Source organism: Pongo abelii, chromosome 17 (assembly GCF_028885655.2).
Source record: "Pongo abelii isolate AG06213 chromosome 17, NHGRI_mPonAbe1-v2.0_pri, whole genome shotgun sequence".
Taxonomy (NCBI): Eukaryota; Metazoa; Chordata; class Mammalia; order Primates; family Hominidae; genus Pongo; species Pongo abelii.
This window is the reverse complement of record NC_072002.2, coordinates 64,810,737-64,829,278: the sequence shown is the minus strand read 5'-3', so window position 1 is coordinate 64,829,278 and position 18,542 is coordinate 64,810,737. Positions and strand designations below refer to the sequence as shown.

Genomic DNA, 18,542 nt, shown 5'->3' with positions numbered 1-18,542 from the left:
TATAGGAGTTGAATGTTTATTGAACAGCTTCAAAGATAGGTGTTTGACTAATTGGAAATGCGTGGGGGAGACTGACATGCTCCCGTGGAAGGAAAATTGAGAGCTCGCTTGAGTTCCAGATGCAAGTATGTGAGGTGTGTAAGTTCTGAGATAGGTCATCTCTTGAAGACAGAGTAAGGACAAACCAACTAATGCACCCAAATACAAGGTGCAATTTCCCCCAGGTTATTTCTTAAGAAAGAGTGGTGCTCCTGTGCTTTCTCTTAATTATTTTGGTCAATGAAGTGGTTTGCAGAAGAGAATTTAGCCTAAAATAACTTCAGTCAGTGCTTGCTTTGGTTGCTTAGAGAAGTCAAGTAATGGAACAGGTTTTTAAAAAGAAAAAGGAAGCAAACTTAGACTGCATAAATATTTATAGGGCCATGACCTTTCAATAAGTGTTATGGTGATCATAAACTGTTAAGGTTGTTTCTCTGGAGAAAGCAATATACTGGTCTTTTATAGAGATGAGAATGTAAATCCACTGGATGAAGAGGAAAACAACTATCCTGTGATAGAATCAGATATGGATTTTAAAAGTTGGATTATGTCAATGAGCTTTGAAAATGAAGGTGGTATGCTCTGGAAAACTATCTTAAGTGACTTAAAGATTTTTTAATATGATAGTAGATTGCTTAATTCATATACTTGATTGCTCTGTTTAGGGAGCTTTGACAGTCTAAGGAGCTGAATTATGGAAGTAGGATTTTAACAGTTTTAGCTACTTGATTGGATCCGGACATATCCTTTAGCTGCATGATATGCACTAGCTTTGAGGAAATCTTTTTTAGCTTTTTTGGCAAGCAGGTTAATGGATTCAGCATTGCAGCCTTAAAAAGCCGACTTACTGTGGACACATCCCTTTTTAAATGGGAGCTTTCAGTGATCTTTCATCTTAGGCCATTAGGTCATTCACAGTCTCCAAACAATGTTCCCTTGTGCTCAATTCAGACTCAGAGATTTACAATCCAAGTTCATTGAAAGTGGACATGCAGAAGGTACTAAACTGATATGTCTGTTGTCCAAGTAGATTGTGGGAAGTCTTGAAGTGAGAGCATCACCGCATTGTTTGATAGGTATTTCTAAGCCTCTGCTATCACTGCTTCCCTCACCAACAAGTATACTACTGGTATAAACCAGCTGGATAAAATGACTCAGCAGTGTTCCTCGTACACCAAACGCTTCCCATCTTGTCAATTCATCACTTGAGGATGCACTGCTTACTCTGTTAACTACATTTGTAGGGCAGTAAACAGGTAAATTTTGCCTTCATCAGCCACATGGAGACTTGATTCCTTATTAGCTTCAAATACAGATATAGAATGTGTGATAAATGGAATTGTGACTGGCACAATGAGATATCACAGAAAGTTGACTTTCTTCTCAAGAGACTGGGTTGAGATGATACGATACCATAGCATGTGGATTTGCCTTTTGGTTATAATTGACTTTTGTTTCATTTAAATGGAAGGAAATGTTGAATGTTGTTATAATTGTGCTATGTGACTATGCAGTTACCACATCAGAGTGACTCTTTCTTCTCTGCTTTTTTCTCCTCTCCCCCCAGGTTACTCAGTGGCTCTCTGCTGTCCCCGTCTGTGTGTATTATGTTATAGTTCTTTCTCCTGGTGGTCTGCATACACTGGTTCTCTGTCATTTAAGAGAAAACAGCAGCAAGATAGGGAGGCATCTGGGTGGGACTTGGGAGTCTACCTAATTGGCTCAGAAATCGTACCTGAATTTTTAGTTACTTAGGTGGCTCTGGACAAACAGGATATTTACATGTAATTCCTTGTGGCTCTAAATTACAGGGAACTTTCCAGTGGAAAGCATTTGGGGAAAGGGGAAGGTTATTACTGGTTCAGGAAGCCTTTAATGGAAATGAGTAAACGGAAACTCAGAAGCATGGCTTGCCGCTGGGGGAGGAGGAGTTAACTCGAGAAATAATCTGGAAGCACTGAGCTTCTCTGTTCCCATGACACTTTATACGCACATCGTTCTGTTGGGATTATTTGGCTGGCTGTGCTCTCCTAGAGGGAGTCCTCTCTGGTTTTATTCACTCCCAGGGCCTGAGTCCTGCCATAGTAAGAACTACTAAGTACTTAAAATGTGCCAGATACTGGGCCAAATATTTCATATACATTATTTAATCCTAACAACAACCCTGGTGCAGAAGACATTTCCACCAGATGATGAATACCTTCTGAGGAAGCCGAGGCTTAGAAGTGTAGACCCTTATCTGATGATGGGAGTGGGGACCAGCACCCTATATCTGAATCTTCACCTCCTTGCTCTTCTGTCTCCCATAGTGGGAGCCCAGCCCAATAAATATGAAGGGAAGATGACCAACAGCACACCAGTGGGAATGTTCTTGATTTGGGCTCCCCAAATTTGCAGGACTAATCATCACCACTGGGTTCAGGATGCGGTGTCTGGGCCCATGAACACTCCTTCAGACAGCAGTACCTGTAGAAATGATTGTGAGAAGTTCTACTGGGAGGGGGTGCAGGGCTTAGTCTTTATCTTCTAAATTCTTACCTTGCAAAAGAGTGGAGTGTGACCCACTTTATGCAAGCACAGTTAGGTAAGGTGTTTTCATAGTTCCTACAACACAGCAGTATCCTTCCAGGTACCAAGCCACTTGGGAAACTGCTGTTTTGCTGGTGTTAAATGAAACTATTAGTTTAGAAATGTTTTTTCTTCCTTCTTTCTTCTGAACAGACCAGTGTTCCTGTTCTTGGTCCCCTAATCACAGGAATGGACACAGGGAGTTTATACTGCCAGCTATCAAGTTAGGCTGTGGGATCCCTTGTCCATTCCCAGGGGACTCTGCCCAGACTGCCCTGCTTCCGGTCAAGGCTTTATTGCAACTGAAACTTCAGCCTGTCTGATGCTTAATGCTGAAACTACCTGTGGCTTAACTTGGCGTGTCGTTGTTAATGGGCATTTGTACATTTTTTTTGTGTGTGTAATTACAAAGCACTTTACCTGTATAAGATACATACTCAGCAGGACTCTGGGCTGCTGTAAGCAAATCAATATTTCTCCAGGAGTGGGTTAGACAGTGGAGGACTTAGAGTCTGAGATCTTTTCTCCAGGCCTGCTTTTGACTAAGCTCTTGGCAACTTGCGCAAATTGTTCAGTACTTTTAACCCTCAGGTTTCTCCTGTATAAAAGAGGATTGATAACCCTGCTCATCCTAATTCAGTTTTGAAACTAAGTTGAAATGACTCAAATACTTAAGATTAGTTATGTTAGTAGGAGGGGATGGAAGTAGCATTATTATTAATTCCAGGGAGTGCAGATTTCAAATGTCCCTGTTCGCTTCTCCCTGAAGGTCCACCTTGGCTCCTGAGGTTCACTCTGAGATAGGAGTTTTAATTCTGACAGTGCATTCATCACTTGGGAAGTTTTTAAAAAATACAGTGTTTGGGCCCTACCCCCAGAGATTTAACTATTCAAGTATGGGATATGGGTGTTAGTGGTTTTGTTTTTTAAAGATCTGAAGATCTGCAGATAATTCTTATATGCCAGCCAGCATTGAGAATCACTTCTCTCAGGTTTTTGGAGTAGAAGTAGGTATTTATTTTTAAGGTAAGACATGGCTACCTATGTATTATGACCTACAGGACATCTAAAGGATCCCAGTAACATGGACCGCTTTAGGTTTCTTATTTTCCTTTTCTAATTTTCTAGTTCTATCCAAAATCCCATCAGGATTTCTCAACAAAACTGTATAGTAGTATCACCATCATCATCATCATTGCCTAATACTTATGTGCTGTGATAGTGGGCTCTCATTTAATTCTTAAAACACTTCACGAGGTAGATAGAACTTTTACCTGTTGTTCAGCTAAGGAAACTGAGGCTCAGACCCATTCATCAACTTACACAAGCTAATAAATCGCGGTTAGAATTCCTCCCCAAAGCTGTTTGACTCTAGAGCCCACACACTTGACCACAGTGCTACAGCCTGATAATTTATATACATGTGTAAATGCTGTGCTCTTCTGGACATTGTATTTACATTTTAGCTGGGGCTTTTTGGGAAAGAGTTCTTTAGCTCTGGGGAAATAATCTGCAGGCTGGAGTTTAATGTTTAACCACAGACTGGTAGCGAGAGGCCTGTAGCACATGAGGGTCTGTGATACCCTTCAAATCTGTTACCCAGTCAGCCACATGGAAGTACATTTTCAAACTCGCTTGCATATTAATTCATCTGGGGAGCTTCAGAAAACACTACCTGGTTCCCACCCCCAGAGGTTGATAAAAGTAGGATGGGGTGTTGCCTGGCATGGGAATTTGTGAAAGCTCCCTAGGTGGTTCTAATGTGTAGTCAGGATTGAGGCTCTTGTCATAGATGGCCACTCCCTCCAGCTGCGTATATAGGAGAACAGCTGCTGGAGCTGGCCCTGCAGTGGAATAAAGGAACAGGGGGTTGGAGAATAGCTTGGTACTAATGCATTTACATTTGATGTAGGCATCTGCCTTCTCTAGGAAATATGTGGGGCTCTTTTCAAAAGATCTTTCCAAAAATCACAAGCTATTCTTTGATAATTGGGGTCAGACTTGGCATTTTATTTACTTTGATATGATGGAATTAAGTGTTATTAAAATAGGGACAAATTGAGTGGCATGGTAATTGGGTTGTATGAGTGAGTTTGTCTTATAGTCTGTTGGCTTACAGTAAATCTGGTAGTGGTCATATTTGTTTGAAGACATTCCTTGAAGGTGAGAAAAAAGAGGCAACACAGATCCTTGGTTCTAGAGAGTTTGTCTGGCTCATAAAATAATGGCTTTCTGTGAAAATATTTTACTGCTTTTTCATAGACTAGTAATGCGAACCGATGCCAGAAGAGAGCATGTACAAGATACTGTTTGCATTCTCTACAACCAGAACAGTGTGTGTGTGTTTAAACTGAGAAAAAATTTACATAATATAAAACTAACCATTTTAAAGTGAACAATTTGGCACTTAGTACATTCAGTGTTCTGCAACCACCATCTCTGTCTGGTTACCAAAACACTTTCATCACTCCAAAAAGAAACCCTTCCCCTCTGAATCCTTTCCATCTCCAAACCTCAGATCATGTCTGCCTTCCTCAAGTCTTTCCCAGCTACTGTGGTCTTCTCTCTCCCTTCTTAGTTCATGTGTCTGTTTCTTGGCCATATATTTTGTACTCATCATATACTGCTTTGTACTTGATTACAGAAGCAATGTGTCTCGCAAAGCCAGCATGTAAGGCAAAATTTGATTATGGTTAAAATTACCCTTGGAAGATCTATAAATTTCTCATTATATGCAGTATGGATGACATTGGGTAAACAGCCCTGCTTAGTAATTTATAGACACTTTAAGCTGAGAATCCTTAAAGTAAGATAAAAGTGAGGAGGCAGAGCGGGGAGGTGGCAGCTGGCAGCTGTGAACCATCCTGCACGGAACAGGGGGTTCACTTCATTCTGATTTAACAATGAACTGCTGTAATCTCAATGCGTGTCCACGTGTCTTTATTGTGGAGATTGACTGGACACATATCTTGTGCCCAATATTTACTAGATATGCATCTAAAGCTTGCTTGATCAGATCTGCATATTCAAAATCCTTTTAAACATCATGCAAGAATTTGGCTACCAACTTTCTCTCTTCCAAAGTCGGCATTAACTTGTTTCCCCCTCTCTCCCTGTCTTCCTTCTCTCCACTGGATAGATGTTACTATCCTTAGGAGTTGGTCACATCACCCCATTAGGGCATATTTTTATGTGTGTTATCGACCTGACTTAGATATACATCCCTTAGGTTCAGGAGCTACATCTCCATGTTCATACTTGGTTACATGGTACTTATCACAATGTGTTTTAGGTATAAACCAGGTGCCCCATGAATGCACATTCTCTGTTAACTGATTCCTATACTCAGCCTGAACATTTAGTGAGCATCTGTTCCGTGCCAGGATGTGCTAGATCCTAGGGATACAAAGATGCCCAACGGTATATATGGAAGATCTTGCTGTAATGAGATGAAACTGATGTGAAAGAAATGACTGCAAAACCAAAAGGAAAGCTAATCATAGAAGAATTCATAGTGGCAGCTTATGGTTGGGTATGGCTAAACTCTATGGGGAACAGGGAAGGAAGTGATCAGTGAGGAGATGGTGCTGGAAGTTGGACCCTGCCCACATGGACAAGTGAGGAAGGGCACTGTGGCCTGAGGAAATAGTAAGTACAAGGACAGAGGTTGGCGTGCTTTCCTGTAAAGGATCAGATAGTAAACATTTTACTATGTGTTTTTTTTTTTTCTCTGAGACAGAGTCTTGCTCTGTCACCCAGGCTAGAGTGCAGTGGTACAATCTCTGCTTACTGCAACCTCCGCCTCCCAGACTCAAGCAATTCTCCTGCCTCAGCCTCCTAGGTAGCTGGGATTACAGGCACCCACCACCATGCCTGGCTAATTTTTGTAATTTTAATAGAGACAGGGTTTTACCATGTTGGCCAGGCTGGTTTCGAACTCCTGACCTCAAATGATCCCCCTACTTCGGCCTCCCAAAGTGCTGGGATTACAGGTGTGAGCCACTGTGCCCAGCCTACTATGTTTTTAAAATGGCTTTGAACCATAGGGTCTCTGTCATTACTTTTTGTTTTTTGAGACAGAGTCTCATTTTGTTGTCCAGGATGGAGTGCAGTGGCACAATCGTAGCTCACTGTAACCTTGAGCTTCTGGGCTCCAGGGACCCTCATGCCTCAGCCTCCTGAATAGCTAGGACTACAAGCATGCACCACCACATCTGGCTAATTTTTTTTTTTTTAAGTTTTGTAGAGACAGGGTCTTGCTATGTTGCCCAGGCCAGTCTCAAACTCCTATCCTCAGCTCCCAAAGTGCTGGAATGATAGGCATGAGCCACTGCACCTGGCCTTCAATTCTAGCATTAAAATGTGAAAGTATTAAATAGATAATACATCAACGAATGAATGAATGTGGCTGTGTTCCCAGGAAACTTGATTTATGGACATCAGAATTTGACTTTCATGTGATTTTTTCATGTTAAGTGAATATCCTTCTTTTGAGCTTTTTTCAACCATTCTTAACTCATGGGCTGTAGAAAAACAGGCAACACAGGCAGTGTGCTAGATTTGTCCCATAGCTATAGTTTGCTGACATATTCTCAAAGGCAGGGGAGAGTGAGATGATGTTGTGGGAATGGAAGAGTAAGTAGTTAGTATGAGGATTCTGATGCAGTGAATCTGGGGGAAGCTGAAATTCTGTGCTTCTAACCTGCTCCTAGGTGATGACGATGCTGAGGTCCTCACCTGGAGGAGCAAGGAGCTAAAGTACCATTGGGGTCCCACTGTGCCCCTTATGTTGTGATAGGTTTTGTGGGTATGGGACAATATGAGAAGCCAATTGTATGCCTACCAGGTGCCCTCAGTCTCTTTAGAGAGGAGAGATTTATATAACTAGAAAAGTACATGAACTCCCCTAGAATAAAAGTTGAGATCAAGCCAGGCAATGAGATTCTTCAGTGCTGGATGCAACTAACCACCCCACGAGTGGCATATGGGCCACAGGGTGATGGCCAGCCAGAGTCCTTGGCTGAGCTGGGACTGGGCTCCCTGGCTTCCAGGATCTATACAACATCACCTCCGTTCGGTTCCTGTTGGGATTTTCCTGTTCCTTTATGGTTATTCCTCATTCTGTTATCTTGAGCCGTTCCTGGCATGATTTACATGGAGTGGAGACTTTGCTTTAGGTAAAAATTTCTTGGGTGTGCTGGCTGAAGGGGGAGTCCCAGGAGTGGAACTCAGTGACAAGAGAGAGCTGTGGTGAGGCTGAAGGATGGACACTCACCTGAAGCTTAGGGACAGGAGCTTAAAGGTCATCACAGCTGGATGGATGGGATGGTGGACTTAAACAATAGTGGAGAAAGTGAGGACACCTGGGGGTAGAAGAAATGTTGACAGTTAAGGTCAGCATATGCTCAGAAGGTTTTCTCTGGAGGTACCTCAGAACATTCCTTATATTACTCTGGAGCTCTCAGATGCAATAAAGCTCTTTGTTATTTTAAAGCTCTATATTATTTTACTATAAAGATATGATAATATCTTGCCATAAGGCAGCAGGCTTAAGAAGCAGGGAGAAGGTTAAGATTCTGTGAATTTGTTTCTTAGTTAATGAAACAGATGACTTTGGCTTGTACCCTGAGTTGGGATGTCAAGGATGCAAAGTGGTCGATGTTTGCTTCCTCATTGACTGGTATTCTGATTCTATTGCCTTACAACTTTCACTGTTCCTTAGTGAATTAGAGACAAGTGTAGGAGGAGTCAGGATCTTGCTTTCAAAAAAAAAAAAGCCTCTGATTACCTGGAGGAAAACACTGCTTTGAAAAAAAAAGTCAGGACCAAAGTAAAGCCAGCTGGCTGCATGTGCACAGGTGACAGACTGGCCCAGGGTCTGTGCTCAGCTGTCACTCCAGGAGTGAAGTGGATGATGCTGACCCAAGCACATGTTCTGGTTGAGCTTTTGGTCAAAAGAACCATTTGTTTCAGGTTTCCTGATAATATTCTGTGGCCAGGAAGCCAGATATATGTGTGTGCACTGACAGCTTCTACAGAAAATAGGCCCTGTGGAAGTTGTCTACCTATGAGAGGAAAATGCAGAAATTGTTCTGACAGCTGTGCAGTGGGATCCCAGGAGATCCAGATGCTGCCATTCTGCACTCGTTAGTGTCTCTGGGAGCTTTTATGTCACCTCAGATCCTGACTGAGTTGGTCTGAGGTACAGCCAAGCATTGATATTTTCCAGGCTCCCCAGGTGATTCTGACTGCAAGTAGGGCTGGGAACCCCCTAGTCATGTTGAGAATGTGCCGGGCAAGTCACTGACAGTTAATCCTCTATCACTACTTTACCAAGGGCTGTGTTCTTTCCTGCCAGAACTTGGCCCCATTCAATGACTTTGTCTGCAAATCAGGATAGCTACTTGGGGGAAGGTGAGTGAAAGTTTTGGGTTTATGGCTTAAAGAATGGACAAATAGGCCCGGCATAGTGGTTCCTGTCTGTCATCCCAACACTTTGGTAGGCTGAGATGGGAGGATCACAGGAGTTGGAGGCTGCAGTGACCTGTGATCACACCACTGCATGCTAGCCTGGGTAACAGAGTGAGACCCCATCTGAAAAAAAGAAAAAGAGTGGACAGATAAATTGAGGTGGCTGACAACTAGAGGATACTTAAATACACTTTCCATTTGCTGACCACTTTCTTTCACTTCTGCAGGAAAATGACTTTGTCTCTGAATGCAGAATATCAGCAGAAATTCCCAAGCTTTGAACATTTGCTATACTGTCTTGGCTTTTCCCTGTGTTGTTTTGTTTGTAGCCTGCTAAATAACTCCCTCTGACATCGCTATTTTGTAATACCCTTTGAGTAATGGTGCAATATCTAGTGTATATAAACAAATGCAGGCTCAGCAGTCTCTTGGGTAGAATTTTAATTTCATTGATCTGCAACATTCTTTTAACATCTAAAAGGTGCCCTCTGCTACCAGTCCTGTGAGTTGTTCCCCTGTTATCATGATATCGGATCACGTTGTGTCCTGAAATGAGAAGGTGGGGAGATGTGTGCAGATAGCTTTAGAAGTTCTCCTGGTGGGCACTTTCTAGGTAGTGACACACATTTAGAAATCTGAGAGCTTTGTTCTGTATCTAAGTTTCTTCTGTTTTAATCTTTCAGTGCACAAGGGTCTGGATCCCTGACCCTGATGAGGTATGGCGCTCAGCTGAGTTAACCAAGGACTACAAAGATGGAGACAAGAGCCTGCAGCTCAGACTGGAGGATGAAACGGTAACAGCCAGTCTGGGGTGGGGGTTGGGGGGTTTTGGGGGGTGACGGGGAGCTCAGGTGTGCAAGGAACAGGAGTAGATAGTACATTGTGGGCTGGAGTTTTCCCTGGACATTGGAGCTCCTGAGCCCTTGGATTCTTTCTTGTTGCTATTGATGTATGTGAAAGTGCTAAGCCAGGAAGCTGCTCTATGGATGTCACACAAAAAATAAGTGTTTATTGGGGTTAGCAGCTGAGAGATCATTGGTGGTCAAGGCAGGTATCTTCTCAGTGGAGTGGAGGGAACAGGAGGTTGAGACCTCACTGGGAAGTGAGGGAGAGGAGCTGCTACAAGAGTTCCTGCAGGGCACAGTGGTTGGAGCCAGCCTGCCTGGGTTGGGATCCTGGCTCAGCCATCACTAGTTTTGTGACCTTATATCAGTTCGCAATCTTTCTGTGCCTGTTACTTCATCTATAAAATGGGAGTGCTAGTTTATCTAGGGCTGTTTTGAGAATAAGATGGGTTAATATGTGGCAAGTACTTAAAATAGTGCCTGGCACATAAGTGCTCCCTATGTGTTAGCTGCTGTAGTGAGCATTTTTTATTTTTTGACCTTCAGGCTGTTTCTTTCAAGTGGAAGACAAGGTAGTAACTGTGAAATTCTATTCCTCCTAAAAAGTCTGATTTAGTTTCCCTTCTCATGAGCCTTTTGTGACCACTGCCTCTGCAACTGGTGCATTTCACAAATAATGGATGCTCACCCTATATGCTGTGCCAGGTCCCAGGGGGGCAGAGGGTAAATGGTTGTGGCCCTGCTGTTTCAGATAGCTCAGTGCTAAAGGGGGGCAGTGAACATGAACACAAAAGTGAGACAAAGTATTACCATAAATGGCAGTAGGCATGGAATTGAGTGCATGAGGTATAGGAGAGAAAAGGAACCCACTCTTTTTATTTTTAAAGAGATGGGATCTTGCTGTGTTGCCCAGGAGGGCCTGAAACTCCTGGGCTCAAGTGATCCTCTTCCTGCCTCAGCCTCTGGAGTAGCTGGGACTCCTCTTGAGGAGAGGGGGTTTTGGGAAGGAGCTGGCCATGGAAGATTCAGGGGTGTGGTGACCAAGAGTAGGGTGTCCCAGGCAGGAACTGTGTGTGCCAAAGCCCTGAGACCTTCTTGTGTTCCAGGAAAGGGAAGGAGGCCAGTGCATCTGGGAGCTGTCAGGGAAGGAGACTGTTGGGTGGCTTCAGACTGAGGATGCAGGCAGAGGTAGTTCATGCAGGCTTTACAGTGGGGGAGACGACTGGGGGAAAAATAGGTTTGGAACAAAATGGTTGGTAACAAATTAAGAGTTGGCTTTGGGATGGATTGAGTTTGGGCTGCAGAACAGACATTGCTTGGAGAAAAGGTTCGGGTTGGAGAGACTCTTTCCTCTCTGAATGGCAACAGCACTAAAAGTGTGTACCATATCCTCTGTCCTTTGATCATTTCCTGCCTATTCTTGGTCTTGTCTCCTTTTCTAGATGGTTGGTGATTAATTTGTTGATTGAACATCCTACCACTAACTTCTGTTTTGTATCAACTTAAGCATATCACTTGGTAAACCCAGAACATGAGTTTATTAGAAAACGTCTGTACCGAGGTGTGCACCCCTCACATTCCTCTTCCTAGTAGGCAGCCTTCGCTAGCCGCCTCTTGCTTTTGAGATGAGAAGCACAACTCCCAACAGATGGAATTATGTTTACCATGTTGAATAACTTCCCACCCCACGCCCGGGAAAAAAAAAATGAAATTAGTCCACCCACTTTGAATGGTGTATCTTCTACTCTACTCCAGCAGATTTCATTTCAGTTGATCTTTTCTAGTGGGTGGGTGTTTTTAAAAAGTTGCACGGAGGTAGTGAGGAATGATCTGCCATGTTGCTAAAACAGAGCAGATGCTCGCCCACCCTGCTGAAAACGAATTTGGCCCTGCGTGACTAATCGTGGCAGCTGCCCAGACCCCATCTCCTCCTTCCCCTGCTACAAGGCCGGGCAGCATGTAATTGGAAGGGAAGCCTGGCGCGGGAGATTAGCAGCTCTCGAGAAATAATGGGCTCTGAACATCTGAGTCTGTCCAGGTTGCTCATGGGCAGTGGCTTGTCCACGGCTGGCTCTGAGCTATCATTACGAGTGACTTGGCAGAGCTGTGGACTAGAGGCAGGAGCACAGAAATTATGTGGCCACACTTTGAATGCAGAGAGTCTCCTCTGAAGTTGAAATTATCCATGGCGTACTATGCTGGCTGAAAAATCTGCCCCAGCAGCCTCTTTGAACCAACCTCATGCATCCTCCCTCCCCCTGAAGTTCAATAGTGTGGGTTTCACTGCATCAGCAAAGGATTAACATCAGTTAGATTATCTTCCAGGAAGACAATGATATTCCTAACCTCTGACTTATGATAGGACCTTCCGCCTGCTTGCTAACTTGTCCCCTCTTTAAGACAGTCAAGCTTCTCTCTGTGCCTCTAAAAGGTTTTTTCACTCTTGCTTTCGCTCATTCATTCATTCATTAATTTCTATTGTGGTAAAATATATGTAGCATAAAATTTACCATGCTAACCATTTTTAAGTTAAAATTCAGTGGCAGTCAGCAGCAATTCAGTGGTATTTACATTGTGTAACCATCACCACTATCCTTCAGAACTCTTCCTCTTACACAACTGAAACTTGGTCCCCATTAAACACCAACTTCCCAATCTCTTCTCTCCCCACAGCACCTGGAAACCTCCATTCTACTTTCTGTCTCTGAGTTTGGCGATCCCAGGTACCTCATAGAAGTGGAATCATACAGTATTTGTCCTTTTGTATCTGGCTTATTTCACCTGGCATAATGTAAGATGTTTCATATTGAAGTCAACAAGATGATAAACTTCTTGGGGGGAATAGCGTCTTATACCTTTTTCTCCCCAGAGCCATGATGGGTACAAGGTATCTAAGTGTGCCAACTCTTAGCACAAGACTGTTTTTAGAGTGGATCAGGCTTTCAGGGGATGCAAAACTTGGTGATGAGGTAGCTTCTGCATGCTCTGCCTGGAGCACCTCTGTGCAGGCCAGGTCTTCTCTCTCCTGGCCCCACCTCCCTTTTTGACTGCTTGACTCCTGCCCTCTAGTGTCAGGGAAAACTCTCCTTGTTTCCACGGTTTTTAATTTAAATTTCATTTTCCAACTGAGTTTGTATCTACCATCTATCACCCACCTTGATGATGAGTACTCCCTCTGGGCAAGGCCCTGACTTAGCATTCATGAGTGAGAAGAAGACAGGGGAGCATGTGAGCTTTTCAAAGAGTAACACACTCTACCGTCTCAGTATTTCCAAGCCCACCCTGACATTTGGAGGGCCAGGGCAAGAGAATGTAACCCTACATCTGTTTAAAGTATATTTTATCAAATTATTTAAATCTCATATTTTTAATTAACATTTTAAACATTTACTATTTTAAAAATAAAGATAGTTGCAATTCTATTCAATCTCTATCCAGCTGCCAATATACAGAATCACTATCTTGGTTTGGGCATGTTATACCTGCACATATGTGTAAACACATAAGAGTAGTATGAATTGTTCAGTATTGCAAAGCATTCCTCCTCTGTCATGTTGCAGGGGTTGCAAATACTTAGCACCCCTGGAACCACGACAAGAGCACATGGAGAAGCAAGGACTTGGACGCTTGGCCTAATTGGAAAATGATAATCCATTATGTAAGAATCTTTTGCATGTCCTATCTGAAAGGAAGGATAATGAGTTTGTCCTCCCTTTTACCTAAGCCTCTTTGCTGCCTGATTCTTCCCCACACTCCAAAGCGTAATTTCTCCAGTGCTGGTAGTGTTACAACCCATGAACCTCAAGGCAGCTGGGCACTGTTGTCTTATTTCAAGAACACAGGACAAGGTGTGCAGAAGCGTTTCTCTGAGGCCTGAAGGTGTTAGTCACCAGAGCGGTGTTGAGCATTTCAGGTCATGCTGTGACAGCACTGAATGTTGATCCCAAGGACGGAGGCACACCATGTGTTCTTTAGTAATTTATATTTTGTGATATTTAATGTCCTCTGCAACACAGTATCAGGGAAGGGGTCCATCTTGCTCAGGTCTAAGGATGGTACTGAACATATGAAGACATTATAGCAAGGTCCTAATCAAACATGTCCTCATGTCAAGAAGCTATAGTCTCACAGAACCACTAGGACTATTGTCCTTGCATATTAGTGCACTCAGACTCATTCACCTTGAGAATGCAGAGCGCTTGTGTACTCAGTGCAACTTAAATGCCTGCTGTGCACACATCTGGCGAAACCAGAGAGCTAAGAGTGTCTGAGGATACCCTTCTGGAGCCACCAAAGCTTCTTAGTAGAGGTAGAGTTTGATTACTTCTTTTAGCTGGCCATTTTAGTTCTTATAATGCTGGTTTTGGGTCTCCTAATAATTTTTATTTTTATCTTCATCTTGCTTTCAATTGCTCAGTTATGGTTATATTGTACACACACAAAATGTTTCAGCATAAAGTATAATGCATATAACTATCTACTGGTAATATTGCTACCACTAATTAGTCATCTTGTCTAAAGAGTCAAAGTGTAAAAAGAAAAAAATTGTGGTAAAATACACATAATGATTCAACATTTTCACTATGTTTAAGTGTACTCTTCAGTGGCATTAAGTATATTCACAATGTTGTGTGACCATCACCACCGTCTGTCTGCAGCTGAGTACCCTTGAAGCTCTTTCTAATTTATTGTCATTGACCTATTTTTCCTGCTAATTTTTTTCCCCATAGGTTAGAATGCTTTGCCCAGCTGCCTCAGATTAGAGATGAGTGGGGCAGCAATTTGCACCCCTGCCCCGAACATTTGGCAATGTCTGGGCACAGCTTTGGTTGTCACTACTGTCATGAGGAGGATTTGCTGCTGGCATCTAGTGGGATGCTTCTCAGTGCTCTGTAATGCACAAGGTGGCACCCCCACAACAGAGAACTATCCAGCCGCAGATGTTAACAGTGACAAGGCTGGGAAACTCAGGTTTAAGCCCATAAGGAAAGTGGTCTGGTCTGTCTGTTGCTGGAGTACACCAAGTTAGGAGTTAAACTGGGGCTCTATGGTTCTGACAGAATGTGTAAGCAGTAGAATAAATTGAAGTCAAAAGATGAACTTTGACTCCATATTTTTATGCTGCTGTAATCTTGTTTATAATTCAAACCTCTTAATTGTGTGTTGACCAGGCAGTTTATCAATAGCTTTTCATTTATAGACTTTTCTCCTAATTACTTGCATCACTGTTGATTTATCATTCATTCATTAAAAATTATTGAGCAATTATGTGCCAGAGTCTGATTATACAGCAGTAAAAATGACATATCTGTACCTTTGTGAAGTTTTCCATCCCACTTATGATGAAAATATACAATATAGGGTTTAGAATATGAAAAACTCAATTTCAAGAATCTGTAGAAGTCTTTCTAAAACAGTGGTGGCCATGGCAGGATATTTGGCGCTACTCCACCCACCCTTGTATCTGAGTCTCTGAGTCCTCCAACTTCACACTTTTTTTTTTTTTTTTTCCTGAGATGGAGTCTCACTCTGTCACCCAGGCTGGGGTGCAGTGGTGCAATCTCGGCACACTTCAACCTCTGCCTCCCAGGTTCAATTAATTCTTGTGCCTCAGCCTCCTGAGTAGCTGGGATTACAAGCGTATGTCACCACGCCAGCTAATTTTTGTATTTTAAGTAGAGACGGAGTTTCACCATGTTGGCCAGGCTGATCTCGAACTCCTGAGCTCAGGTGATCTGCCAGCCTCTGCCTCCCAAAGTGCTGGGATTACAGGCGTGAGCCACCATGACTGGCCCACACTCTTTTTGAAATCCTTTTGGATACTACTTGGATTTCCTGCTGACTTCTCAAAGCAGGAACACTTAGGGTGGCAGAGATGATACCTTCATGCTTTGCCATGGTTCCTAGCCACCTTGCAGTTCAGTGGGACCCTGTGATTACTTTTGTCGAGTGGGCACTAAGTAGAACTGATGTCCATCACTTCAGGTGGAAGCAGAGAAGAACCCACAGGAGTTTGCTGTGCTCTTCTCTTCCTCTGCCTGGTGACTTTCAGGCAGCATGTTGGTGTCAGTGTGACCTTAGAAAGCAGAGCCTCAGTACCAGCCAGCCTTGTGCACCTAGCATAAATGAGAAATAAACCTTTGCAGTATTAAGCCACTGAAGTTTCAGGGTTAATTTGCTACTTCCTCATAACTTAACTGAATTTCCTAATTGGGAAGGTTACATAAATCGGAGTATTTTATTTTTCAAGTAATTGAGTGCCTGTGTTGTGCTTCATGGTGCAAGAGGAAGAATAAGAAGGTTCTCTTTAAGGAGAATAAGCTTTCTGGGGACTGGAGAAGATGGCGATAAAACTTAAACACAGGACTGTTAGAGAATGAGAGACAGCAGAACAGTTGTTAAATGTTTGTGGTTTTTTTGTACACTTTTTATTATACTTTGTTTTAGGGTACATGTGTACAACGTGCAGGTTTGTTACATATGTATACATGTGCCATGTTGGTGTGCTGCACCCATTAACTCGTCATTTAGCATTAAGTATATCTCCTAATGCTATCCCTCCCCACTCCCCGACCCCACAACAGTCCCCGGTGTGTGATGTTCCCCTTCCTGTGTCCAAGTGTTCTCATTGTTCAATTCCCACCTATGAGTGAGAACATGAGGTGTTTGATTTTTTATCCTTGCGATAGTTTGCTGAGAATGATGGTTTCCAGCTTCATCCATGTCCCTACAAAGGACATGAACTCATCATTTTTTATGGCTGCATAGTATTCCATGGTGTATATGTGCTACATTTTCTTAATCCAGTCTATCATTGTTGACCATTTGGGTTTGTTCCAAGTCTTTGCTATTGTGAATAGTGCCGCAATAAACATACGTGTGCATGTGTCTTTATAGCAGCATGATTTATAATCCTTTGGGTATATACCCAGTAATGGGATGGCTGGGTCAAGTGGTATTTCTAGTTCTAGATCCCTGAGGAATCGCCACACCGACTTCCACAATGGTTGAACTAGTTTACAGTCCCACCAACAGAGTAAAAGTGTTCCTATTTCTCCACATCCTCTCCAGCACCTGTTGTTTCCTGACTTTTTAATGATCAGTGTTCTAACTGGTGTGAGATGGTATCTCATTGTGGTTTTGATTTGCATTTCTCTGATGGCCAGTGATGATGAGCATCTTTTCATGTGTTTTTTGGCTGCATAAATGTCTTCTTTTGAGAAGTGTCTGTTCATATCCTTCACCCACTTTTTGATGGGGTTGTTTGTTTTTTTCTTGTAAATTTGTGTGAGTTCATTCTAGATTCTGGATATTAGCCCTTTGTCAGATGAGTAGGTTGTAAAAATTTTCTCCCATTCTGTAGGTTGCCTGTTCACTCTGATGGTAGTTTCTTTTGCTGTGCAGAAGCTCTTTAGTTTAATGAGATCCCATTTGTCAATTTTGGCTTTTGTTGCCCTTGCTTTTGGTGTTTTAGACATGAAGTCCTTGCCCATGCCTATGTCCTGAATGGTATTGCCTAGGTTTTCTTCTAGGGTTTTTATGGTTTTAGGTCTAACATGTAAGTCTTTAATCCATCTTGAATTAATTTTTGTATAAGGTGTAAGGAAGGGATCCAGTTTCAGCTTTCTACATATGGCTAGCCAGTTTTCTCAGCACCATTTATTAAATAGGGAATCCTTTCCCCATTTCTTCTTTTTGTCAGGTTTGTCAAAGATCAGATAGTTGTAGATATGCGGCATTATTTCTGAGGGCTCTGTTCTGTTCCATTGGTCTATATCTTGTTTGTGTTTTTTTGTGCTTGTCTAGGACATAGCACAAAACAACCTTTTAATGCATATTAAATGAACCTAGAGCCACGTGCTTGCTACTGTAGTGAGGGTAAGTGGACTTAAGCTTTGAGGCCTTCTCTTACCTGGGAATAGAGTTTCCTTAACATTGTTTTTCTTCTAGGATAGCTGTTGTAATTTGACAAATAAGAAAACCCTTGCACCCATGGACCTAAGTTAAAAACCTTCAGCCAATGAAGTTGGAATGACCCATGAAGATTGCTGAAACTAGGCTTCCCATCTTACAATTAGGGAAACTGAGTTTCCTGGAAGTCAAGTGATGGGCTCAAGGCCTTACAGAACTTGGGTTCAGTTTTTCTCAACTGTGGCTGTGCATTACAAACCCCTGGAGAACTTAAAAGGCAAAGCCTAGGTTTCAGCCAGACTAATTAAAAAATCTTGGGATGGGATGTAGGTTATCTTAAAAGCTCTCCCAGGGATTCCAGTGTGCAGCAAGGGTTGAGAGCCACTGCTTTGATGGACCAGGACTTGAATACAGGGGTTGACTCCTATTTGGTGTGATTTCCACCTCTGGGTCAATACCAACTTCTTGCCAGCTGGTAACCCTGTTTTTACTAGCATATCTTTTTTTCTAGATCTTCTGGTTCCATGGGTAGATTATAAAAGCCAATTCTTTCTCCTCTTCTGTCCACTGTATGATTGTTATGTTCCAAATCTTTGGGAGTGTCATTCAAAGATGTTTTTATGATTATACCATCTTGCTGTTATACTATGTAACACAGACATAGATTGAGGTATGGGAGAAGTTATCAGTGAATCAGACATTTCACTC

The 18,542-nt window shown here is 42.6% G+C and overlaps 1 protein-coding gene across 2 annotated transcripts in view; it reads left to right on the top strand.

Annotated features, from left to right (window-relative positions):
• MYO5B (myosin VB) overlaps positions 1 to 18,542 on the top strand; it is a 370,702-nt gene that overhangs the window by 129,231 nt on the left and 222,929 nt on the right. For both annotated transcript variants that reach the window (XM_024235813.3, XM_054537888.2), the window contains exon 2: positions 9,762 to 9,872. In XM_024235813.3, coding sequence (XP_024091581.2) covers positions 9,762 to 9,872 — 111 coding nt within the window. The remainder of the gene's footprint in view (positions 1 to 9,761; positions 9,873 to 18,542) is intronic.